Source organism: Patella vulgata, chromosome 6, assembly GCF_932274485.2.
Source record: "Patella vulgata chromosome 6, xgPatVulg1.2, whole genome shotgun sequence".
Classification (NCBI taxonomy): Eukaryota; Metazoa; Mollusca; class Gastropoda; family Patellidae; genus Patella; species Patella vulgata.
Window position 1 is genome coordinate 4,776,297 of NC_065884.2, and position 12,067 is coordinate 4,788,363.

At 40.0% G+C, this 12,067-nt stretch overlaps 1 protein-coding gene across 1 annotated transcript; it reads right to left on the bottom strand.

The window, feature by feature from the left end:
* Positions 1-509: 509 nt before the first annotated feature.
* On the bottom strand, positions 510-11,816 carry LOC126824194 (GTPase IMAP family member 5). The gene is made up of 4 exons (XM_050553379.2): positions 11,724-11,816; positions 4,176-4,264; positions 2,856-3,259; positions 510-1,528 (listed from the first exon to the last, which is right to left on the bottom strand). The coding sequence occupies exons 3-4, from the start codon at positions 3,241-3,243 to the stop codon at positions 510-512; spliced, it is 1,407 nt and encodes a 468-aa protein (XP_050409336.2). The 5' UTR covers positions 3,244-3,259; positions 4,176-4,264; positions 11,724-11,816.
* Between the last annotated feature and the right edge of the window lie 251 nt (positions 11,817-12,067).

The window sequence follows — 12,067 nt, forward strand, 5'->3', positions numbered from 1 at the left end:
AAATGATGCATACAAGTTTCATACAGATGATTACCGTTTACCTAATTTACGTAAGAGTGCTCACAAATTATTGAAATTAAAAAGGCTTCTTCATCTCACTTATATAAACAACATACAGTAAATCAATTCCAAAACATTCAGATCATAAACGTAGCCTGTTTAGTGTTCTTAAGAAATTGTAGAGGACGGATTGGCGGACAGAAGTACGGGGGCGAAGGTAATATACGACCCATATCACATGGTCTTTTACCTGTGACCAGATTGCAGTCAGTTAATATGAACAGATGATATTACGCCATGGAGGCACCTGTATTACAAGGAATACAAGTCCATGTTAAGTAAATAGTTTTGTTGCAAAAGTAAAGTTAATTCAATCTGAAGTAAGCTAGATAAATTTGTGTGACCTTAGGCAAGTCAGTGTCATAAGTAAGATAATATATACGCGAATGCCACTGATAGCAGCAGACAATTACTCCTCTCTTTAGACGATGCTATACATTTGAACTTGTTTATTCATTGTGTGCTGTACAAACAGAGGCGACATCGTCTTTCTCTAGAACTGATAGTTCGGATAATGTGCTAAAAAGGGGGATTGTGTTACCTGTGTCACACTTCTTTTGTAGGAATAGCTGATGTTGTTTCAGTTCGGTTATCTCTTGTGCTTGAACTGCCAGCTGGATTTTCATATCTTTCTGTGTTTCGTTTAATTCTTGTTGTGTATTGTACGAGCGTTCCGCTTCTACGAAAAGATTACTTGAATAGTGTTTTCGATCGTTGTCTCTAACGGTGTTAAGGATCATTTGTAGAAGATTGTCAACACACTTCTCAACTCCAGTATCACTGTCAGCAAAGTTTATGGTCGCATACCTATTATGACATTCCTTAAAAAGGATATTTAAAAAATCGCACTCTTCAATAAGTGTGTTAGCGTCCATCTCCTTTGGTTTTCTATTCAAGACAAAAATCACATATTTATTTACATCGGCTCCAAATATATCTCGAAAAAAGTAAATGGAATCTTTGTTTTCATCTGTCAGTTTCTCATCAGCTCGCAACACATAGAGGAAAACATGAGGTCCCGGGGCAGTCAAATACGATAGAGAAAACAGGTGTTTTACTAATTCAGCTGTTTTATACCGTGTGTCAAAAAATCCTGGCGTATCAAATACTCTGATTATTGTGCCGTCGTTTAGTGTACGTGTGCCGGACGAACAATTAGATGTAATCGAAACAAGACTTAAACGGGTTTCGAACAACTGTTTCCTCAACAAACTGTTTCCTAGAAAACTTTTACCCACTCCAGTTTTCCCGGATAAAACTATTTTTAACTCTATGTCTCTGTTGTCACATGGTGGTCGATCGGACGACCCTGTTTCCATTGGGTTAACACTGGTGGAGCCATCAGATTGTACAACTGAACTGATCACATATGGTGGCAAAAGTGTAGTATCGGTCAATGCAGTAGCTTGGTGCTGATCAGCTTTAATTGGTGGTACAATTAATTCTACGGCCAACCGATCGCCATTTCCTGTAACAAGAAGTTATTTGAAATCATTTTCAGCCGTAGATACTACAAGATGCAATATACATAACAAGCATTATTGAATTTGGAGATGAAATCATTGAGCAATTCATATTCAGGTGAAATCATATGAGGATCAATAGTGTTCCTTTGCCTTAGAAGTCGAGTCCATGTTTGTGAGTATTCCGACTTCATTCATACGCATCTACGTACCCGAACCTAACGGGGCATTTGTTGATCCCTTGTTTTATAATGACTTCGTGGCAAGTGTCAAACTGCACGTGAACTAATTCTACATTTCAATTATTATGGCCTTAATAACATAACGTGTCTACTATTTTCTCCAAGCTAATACTCGACGTTTCATTTAACACGTCGGCAGTAATGACGGGTACCATATGTGAGGCCCGCGGGCATTTGGTACCACTTTCAATTATGAGATTTTGTTCATGTGGCCAGCGGAGCAGAACAGTAGGGCGTTACACCCCATTTCATTTCATGTGGTCAATACAGCGACTGTTGATACCCACTTGTGCCCAGGTATTTCACCACTGGTTAATTTAGCAACGATTTATTGATAGTAACTTTGGACAGTTCCAACATTAAGCATGGACATTCAACAATTTTAACAGCCGCCATTGAACACTGGACGTATACAAAACATAGAATCATGCAAGATAGTATATCGTGATCTTCTTTATTAATTTACTAGCAGGATACCCGGCTTCGCTCGGGGGTCATAACTCCGAAACCGGAAGTGGTAGACTAACGCCGCCTGGCCTATGTTACTCCCCGGTCCGAGCTACCCCTATACCCCAAATTTCAGACTCGGGGCAGACCTAGTGTAGCCGCCAACCCCGAACAGACCGGCTTTGCTCGGGGGTCATAACTCCGAAACCGGAAGTGGTAGACTAACGCCACCTGGCCTATGTTACTCCCCGGTCCGAGCTACCCTTATACCCTAAAGTTCAGACTCTGGGCAAACCTAGTGTAGCCGCCAACCCCGAACAGACAGACAGACATACAGACAAACGACAGTCACAAATATTAGTATAGATAATTGTCGGAAAGCTACATCGTAAGCTAGGATCGCGCTTGTGATTGTGGTCAGAAGTTTCTATATATACACCGAAACATCAACAAAACAATCCTGCACCCACTGAGTCATATTCTAAACCCCGTTTGAAACCCCATAATCTTTATAAAATGAATAACAACCCTTTGTATTTGATGTTTGTCTAATAGAACCTTGGAATGTTAGATTCAGTTGTCCAAATTTTGTTTTAGGGTCTCCCAGGCGTTGATATAAAGCCTCTAGTAGCTGAAAGCATACCTGAAAAGTGTTGTGTTGCCAATTCTGAATTATTTTCAGCCGGGTGACCGTATACCGCTGATGCTTGTAACGAATCTGCCTGAGTTATCACTGGAATAGACTGGAGGTTGGCCTGTGCAATCGTTTGATTAATGTCACTGTTATTATCATGAATGTTATCCGGAATGGTATCGTGCTGAAGGGTGTGAACTTCAGCAATATGATGTGTAGAATTCTCGGAATGTCCTATACTTGAAGGAACAGGTTGTGATTGTGTGTGAGTGGTTGGCGAATCTTCGGGGTCACGATCAGTATCTGAGTTGCCCCGCACTGCCTTGAAGGTAAGTGATCGAATCCGTTTGGATGGTTCACAAGTGAGGAGTATAGTTTCAGATGTTCTCTTTGGCATTTTGTAACTGGACAGACTAATTTAAAAAATAAAACAACACGCTAAAATATTATACATCAAGGATACAAAATCTCCCAGTTTATTCGTCACCTAAAGTTGCACCTCATAAGACTATCGACACTATTTGAAATAGACGAGGATGATAATAATAGAGGTAAATTGGCCGCCGTTAGCTACTAGGTACATGTTGATAAATCACTTACCGATTGTCATCTACTGATGCCTCAGTATCGCCCCTGTCAAAGGAAACATGTATTCCATCCTTGACCGTGTATTGGGGAGGGGAAACTTGAACACTTCTAAATCCTCTTAATTTACAAAATCCGTAATTCTTTCTGAGAGAAAATTGGTTTTCTAATGACAGAAATGATTGTAACATGATGGTGATATTGACGGGTCTTCTCGGGGGATGGGGGGGGGTCACTGACAGATGGTTATATAAGAAAGTGAAATAACGGATGACCCACGGGTCTAATAATGAAATCAGTTACTGAATCAACTGATCGGTCATATTTTCAGTATCGTCAATATCGTTACCGAGCATCTAGCATATAAACTGAGTTGGGCGAAACAATAATATGGCCCCTTTTAATACCTGAACATGATACATATCTCCGATTATGCCACACCCAATTCCACAAAACTGAACAGCGATACAATGCTCTTGACGGATATCATAATTGCGAATATTTGAATTCCTTTGCACGCAATTTAGTGTTCAAACGATGAACGTTGGATACACCAAGATTGTATTTGGCAGTCCAGCATGCTACGAGATGGTCAGAACACGTGAATTGGGTGGAACTTAACAATTCAAGTGAAATTTATATCTACTGGATTAGCGGAATTAGAGGGCTACAAAGTCACACAAATGATTTAACACTTTTGCCAAAAAAGAAGAATTTTTACAATAAACTAAAACACATACTTACCTTAAACAAAAAGATTGCAAGACCAAGGATCGACTTTACCTTTGTATTGATTTTGTTCAAGCTGAAGTAGGAGTGATCTCCCTTTGCCCCTTTAATAAAAAAAAAGTTAAAAAAGCTGACATTTTACTGGCATCAACTGACAAGCATTGCAGACTTCACTGCCAATTTAAATATTTACCAATCTTGAAAATGACCTCGAGAGCGACACAAAACAACTTCATCCCTCCTGTTGGTTCTATAGGAGTTGGACCAATCTCCTAGGAGAGGCCTAATGTGATGAAGTTTATTTGTGCCTGCAAGATCCCAAGACCGTTGCCAGCGGTAATAAATAAAATAATTTATACATGATTTAAAATCTTTATATGGTATTAAAAAGGGTGATTGGGGAAGATCTAAAGCAGCGTGACTGGGGAGCCAGCAAACGATAACGTCTTTGCTGGTCAACTCGTAAGATAGTAGCAGACGATAAACATCTGCTACTAATGGGTGTTCAAGTTGTTTATTGTTAATTGCTTGAAGGGAGGACAGAGAATCAGTAAAGATGATATGCTTTAAAGATGAAGAGGATTGTATGAACTCCAAGGCCTGAAGAATGGCCTGGAGCTCAGCTGTAAATATTGAAGCAGCAGGTGGAAGACACGCAGAAATGGTCTCAGATGGCGTCACGGTAGCTGAAGCTACCCGGTCGCCATCCTTAGAACCATCTGTGTAAATAGGAGCATAATCAGCATACTTAGACCTTAACTCTCTAAAGAGAGATTGGAACACCGTAGAGCTAGTATCTCTCTTTTTATGTTGAGTAAGATCGAAATCGATCTTTGGGGGAGATATAGCCAACGGTGGAGTCCTAAAGACAGGGGTATTCGCAATACTGTCAAGGCTGATACCAGCCTTAGACAAAAGGGGTTGTATGCGAATACCGAATGATGGATAACATTAGTCTTCACCAGATACAAATGCTCATGAAAAGGTCTAAATATGGTGTTAAATGAAATATGATTTGGTAAAGATGCTATTTTCGTAGCATACTGCAGGGCCAGTTGATATCGTCTGTTGTGCAGTGAGGGCTCATGCGCCTCGACGTATAAACTGTCCACTGGAGATGAACGAAATGCTCCCAAACTGATTCTAAGTCCCTGGTTGTGTATGGTGTCGAGCTCTTTAAGATAAGACTCGCGGACAGACCCATACACAATACACCCATAATCGAGTTTTGATCGAATTAATGCTCGATATAATCGGAGTAAGACCTTACGGTCTGCTCCCCAGTCAGTATTTGATAAGACTCTCAATATGTTGAGGGCTTTCAGACATTTCTCATTAGGTTTTTAATATGGGGGATAAATGATAATTTCTTATCAAATATCAGCCCCAGAAATTTGGTTTCATCCACAACTGGAAGGCGGTTGCCATCCAAATAAAGTTCTGGATCTGGATGCAAACCTCGTTTCTGACAGAAATGCATGCAGACAGTCTTGGACTTCGAAAAACGAAATCCATTTTCGGTTGCCCATTGTTGAAGTGAATTCAAACAAATCTGCAACTTACGTTCGATTATCCGCATGTCTGTAGAACCATAGCACATCTGAAAGTCATCAACATAAAGAGCGCCGTTTGTACCTGGTTTAAGGCACGCTGGGATTGTATTAATTTTTATTGCGAGAGTGTGGTAGATAAAATGACCTTTCTTCCAGGAAATTTTTAATGAAGATAGGTAAGCGACCTCGTAGGCCGAGGTTATGGAGGTCGCGCATGATACCATGTTACCATGTAGTATCATAAGCTTTCTCCAGATCGAAAAATATTGCAACTAAATGTTGCTTCTGGATGAAAGCGTCCCTGACGAACGTTTCAAAACGAACGAGATGATCAAGAGTGCTCCTTTGGGACCGAAATCCACATCGGAGGTCAGTAATGAGGTTGTTGGACTCAAGGTACCAAACAAGCCTTCGATTGATCAATCTCTCCATGGTTTTGCAAATACAGCTAGTTAAAGCGATCGGACGATAATTGGTAGGATTCGTATGATCTTTACCGGGTTTAGGGATGGGAATTATTGTGGCTTCATGCCACGAAGGGGGGAATTTCCCATCAACCCAAATCGGGTTAAAAAGATCCAGTAAAATTGAGAGAGTGGAAAAAGGTAGATGTTTTAGAATTTGGTAGTGTATTTCATCTGGACCAGTTGCAGTGTCCCGAGCTCGCTTTAGCGAATCCCGAAGTTCTGCAATGGAATAAGTATCATTATAGCATTCATCATTCGTCTTCTAACTCCTTTGTATCAAAAGAGAAGAGACACAGAGATTCGAAAAGAGCCCAATCAGCCTTATGCAACTTCCACCTCTGAGGTCTTTCGATCGGAGAGGGACCATTATTATCTACCAAGATCGGGAGGTGATCACTACCACACAGATCTTCATTTACCCTCCATGTAAAATCCTGAAACAGGACCGGAGAGCAAATGGTAAGATCTAGGGAAGAAAAAGAAGCTGTGGCAGGATGTAGATAAGTAGGCGAGTCATCATTTAATAAACACAAATTGTTAATGTTCATGAAGTCCGCTATTTGTTTACCTCTGTTATTATCATCTGGACTACCCCAGAGTGAATGATGACCATTGAAATATCCCGTAATAATATACGGGAGGGGAAGTTGTGCAACAAGGTCATCAAGATCTCTGGGATTAAGATGTAAACTTGGTGGAAGATATACAGAGCAGAGTGTTATAGGAACATGCAACGTCACCCTAACTGCCTGTAAAGGCGAGTTGATGGTGACTTGGCTCTGAGGAATATCTCCATTAAGAATAATAGAAACACCCCCATGAGCTTTACTATCACCAACTGAGTGATGATGATAACCAACAAAATGTCTAAAAGACAAAGTGTCAGAATTTCGTAAAAAAGTTTCCTGTAAACAAATAGCTAAAGGATTGTGCTTTTGAATTAATAATTGGACTTTATTAAAATTTGGTTTTAAACCACGACAATTCCATTGAATAATGGAATTTACCATTGTCAGGGAAATTTATTTTTTGACGGCTTACCATGTGGATCCGTATGGACATCCACGACGGCAATACCGTCCATCAGACCATCCCCATATCCATTATAGAGAGAGACAGGGTCTTTTGAACCCTTTTTCCCTCCCTCTCGAAACTTTGCTAATTTTTCTTTCTTTGACGAAGAATTACCTTTAGACTGCGATCCTGACCCAGCAGAACTGGAATCAAGGATGGCAGCTTCAAGGGGAGGCGAGGGAGATGACCCCTTGCCGTTCTTGGAGGAAGTGTTAGGAATGATCCCAACAACGTCAGATTGAGGCGAGGGGGATGAACCCTCGCCAGTCAAAGAAATAGTTTCGATCGAGCTCTCTTTTGTTTGAGAGGCGCTCGACACCCCTTTAACATGATCTGATATGATAGACATTTTCCCTTTATTTGTCCAGGTTATATCTGTCTGAACAGAGATGCTTTTGGTGGATACTTTCACTGCGCTTGCAAAATATTTCCCTTGAGATGGAACGGGAAAAGCGCAGTTAAGTCTACTTGCTTTCGAGCATCATAATAAGATATTTTACGTTCTGACGTTACCTGTTGAATTCTTTTTCCTTTTGCCATATTGGACATTCGCGAGAGTAAGCAAAGTGCTCACCCTTGCAATTTATACAACACATCATGACCACAGCGAGCGCAGGTGTCCTTACCTCTACAGACGGTTTTGCTATGTCCAAATTTCTGACATTTGTAACATCGTAATGGGTTACTGATGTAAGAATCAACAGGTATGTTAAGATAACCTGCCTTGAGAGTCTTTGGAATGTCGGGACGATTAAAAGTGAGGATATAGGTGCTTGTGGGAATCACCTTTTCTCCTCGGCGTACACTAATTCTTTTAACATGTGAAACGCCTTGAGCAGAAAGGTATTCCACCATGTCTTCCCCACTGCTGCCTTTAAGATTCCGACAGCGAATTACACCTCTACTTGAGTTTAAAGACCTATGTGGAGACACCTTAATAGGAATGTCCGCTAAGGATGTTGATTTAAGAAGCATGGTAGCATGCTGTTCCTTAGCGCATTCTATCAAAAGAATTCCGTTTTTAAGTTTTTTAATAGCCTTGGGCTCACAGGCTAAGCCCTTGGTTATTAAAAATGGTGATACCTTCGATAAGTCAGTAGAGGGACTCTCAATTAAGAGAAACCTCGGCCATGTCTTTGATATTTTTAAAGTGTTTGTTAATCAATCAGAAACGTCCTCTGAATTAGGACGCTTCTGTTTCTTTTTACTAATTGGTGGGGGGGGGGGGGCACTGGGGGATCCATGAAATAATTTTTTTAAAATTCACCCCTCTTCGTCCCCCAGGTTACTTCCCTGCCTACCAGGGGGGGGGGGGTCTAGCACGGATTACCAGTGCATTGCCTCGGGGCTCGACGAGGGGTATACTCAAGCCAGTAAGTATAAATACTTAACTAACCCGATTGACCCAAGCCGCCGCTCTGTAGAATGTACTCAGGACACAAAGGTAAACTAGCTGAGGGAAAAAAACAAAGCAATGAAATTGGAAAAACGTACATTCTACAGAGCTAAAAACGACCAAAGCCGATTGATCAGAGTGGCCCACTCTGACCTCCCGTCTAGGTGAACCATGGGCCAAAGTAATGTGTTGCAGAGAAAGAACTCGCAAGCCAAATCCCCACTCAATTACCAGGATTCCACTCTCCACCTACACGGGTCGCAACGCACGGCAAACACGTTGCCCCATTACAGGCATCCTTTTAGTCGCCTCTTACGACACGCAGGAACTACGAAGGGTATATTCTTATCACCCCCTACACCCGGGGGGGGGGGGGATTTGCACGGAATTCGAACTGAATTGTTATTAGCATTAAACGTTTATAATCCTAAGTTAGGTTCCCTTTAAGATAATTAGAAGAGTATCTCTGGTCGGTCAGCATTAACCAACCATTGTTGTACACATGTATATATTGTCTTGTTATATTTTTATATTTTATCATTGCTTGATAATGACTATAGAGAAGCCTAGTAATAAGCAGTAATTGTATTTCATAGAATTGTGACCTGTGTATTCCAATTCAATTACTAAATACCTTTGAAACAACTGATGAGTGTTTCTTATAGGAGAATTGACTTAATATGTGTCTTGTTCATGATATATAAGTGGTTATCGTCGTATCTTTCTAATATATTGTGGCTATAATATAAAGACTTGTCGTTATCGTGTGTATGCCTACCTAATGTATATAAGTGGTTGATAATGCATGTTATCAGGCGTGTAAATCCAGTATGTGATTTTTAAATAGGATATGAAATAGACATTAATTTACATGATGACAGGGATCGAGCGGAATCTCTCACCCGTGTTCGAAATGAAGTTAGCACACATATTCCTACCGCCAATAAAAACCTAGATATAATCATCACGAAAATAATTGTTACCTTTATATAAGAAAATAAAATTTTAAGACATATTATTTAGTCATCCTCGGTTACCCAGTGTACTCATTCCGTTCTACTCCACTATACCCTGGGTTAATCCATAGGGTTTCCACGATTTCAAATTATCTGCCCTGGCCTAGAATGTAGCAGATCACTAATTATTTCCCCATTGACTTTAATGTTAATTCTCGTCTCTTAGACTGGCTCTAACTTTTCCCCAAATTTTCGTTGGGTAGAACGCTTTCTGCCACAGATGGAGCAACATGTGGCAAACTCTTGCCCAAAAGCATGTATGAGGTTCACCATGAAAAACTTGAGATACACAAGTTGGAAGTAGAGACAAGTAAACATGCAATTTCCGGCCCTACATTTCAACATAACCAACCTCACAACTCTTGTATCCTTCCGTCTCAAAATCATGACTATTCACCAAAACCTGGCAGAAAATGTATTTTCAAACCCTTTTTTTCGATTCTACACCAAAAAGTCAACAAAAATCGCCATGCAAAAGGGGGAAAAAGGGAAAGGAAAGGGAGAGAGAGACTAAAAATAACTTTGGCCCTTGATTCGTGGGTGACGGCGTAGAAATATTTGGTGAGCTGTGTCCATTTAGAATAGGCCAACTCCTAACATTGTCCGATGAGAGTTACTCTCCTTTGCCAACTTCCTTTTCATATAACAATTTATGGGATTGGTCGATAAAAATAGCACAATCATCAAGGGCGGATAACTTGAAAACGTGTCTCCCCCATAGATTAACCGAGGGTATAGTGTAGTAGAACGGAATGAGTCCACTGGGTAACCGAGGATGAGTTTTAGTATGTTTACGGTGATATATCTCGAAAAGCCAGCATAGGAAGCTTTTGAAATTTTGTATTCTAGTAGTTTATTCATCCCTTGTTTCCGTAAAGCAAAAAAACATTTTGCCACCAAAGCTGGTTTGGATGCTTTTTGATGCAGCTTGAGCGTACCCCTTGTTTATTGAACCCTTCAACGCCGCCTGGAATCCGGGTGCTAGGAACCTTGCGGTGGTATAACTCGATACGCCAGCATAGAAAGTTAATGAAATTTGGCATGTTCATACCTTATGCATCGGTCAATTTGGTGAAATAAAGATCTTGGAGTCACCAAAGCTAGTTTAGAAGTTAATGCGTGCGCAGTGAGCCTACCCTAACCCGATTCCCCCATATTTTTAGTATGTTTACGGTAATATATATCGAAAAGCCAACATAGGACGCTTCTGAAATTTTGTATTCTAGTAGTTTATTCATCCCTTGACTTCATGAAATACAAAATATTTTGCCACCAAAGCTGGTTTCGGTGCGTTTTGATGCAGCGCGGACATACTCCTTTTCTGCGTGCTCAGTTAACCTAGTGTTCGATATTTTAGTATGTTTACGGTAATAGTTTTTTTTTTTTTTTTTTTTTTTTTTGGGGGGGGGGGTCTATTACATATATACTTTGCATTAATATGTCTTAACATGTTATTTTCTAATATAAAGGTAACAATTATTTTCGTGATAGTTATATGTCGGTTTTTATTGGCGCTAGGAATATGTGTGCTAGCTTCATTTCGAATACGGGTGAGAGATTCCGCTCGGTATGACAGGGCATTGTTGGCTGATCTGGCTACTTTTTGGGGGGGTCCTTTTTTTACAAAGATGCTATCAGAAATGGACAATCTCTTTGAATAAACGATGGTGTGATGCTGGTGGTGTGTGAGAATTAGTAAGGGAGATATTAAAAGAGAGATTGAGCAAGATTGGACATTGACTCAGAAAGAAAGTGAAAGTGAAAGAAAACCAGGCAAAATGATTTGCGGATTTGAAATTTTTCAATCCCAAGTTAATTGTCACTAACCCTAACCCATAATTCATATACAAAGACAGAAATGAAAAAATGAATGAAAAAAGTAGTAGTGAGATCAACCAATATGTATAGACTGATCACTGATCAATAATAATTAAAATTAAAATGAAAAGTAAACCAGGAAGCGGTAATACTCATTCAAACGTTTGCGTCACACCTTACTCGTGTAAGACTTCACATGTTAATCATGGCTGGAACAGCCCTGTATCATACGAACTCACCTGTTTAATCACCAGTCTTGTGGGGGTCTGGTGAAATATGTTTTTACATCTTTTAAGGGCAACTCCGAAAAATAATTCCTTCCTATAAGTGTGTGTGTGCGTGAAGTTTCGAGTACATGTAAGGGAGATAAATCCATTGACACGCTTCGTTGCGCAGGTTACAAAATTTATTATTAGGCAGTGTGAAGTTAGTTTGACATTCGTTTTTCGTTATTCGTGAAATTTGAGATATACAGATTACAATCTAAAAAACCAAACACAACTATTTCATCAAAGCAATTTTATAATAAAAATTTAGAAATCATAAATTGGGATGCGTGTTCAGTTGTTTGTTCTTGCTTCCC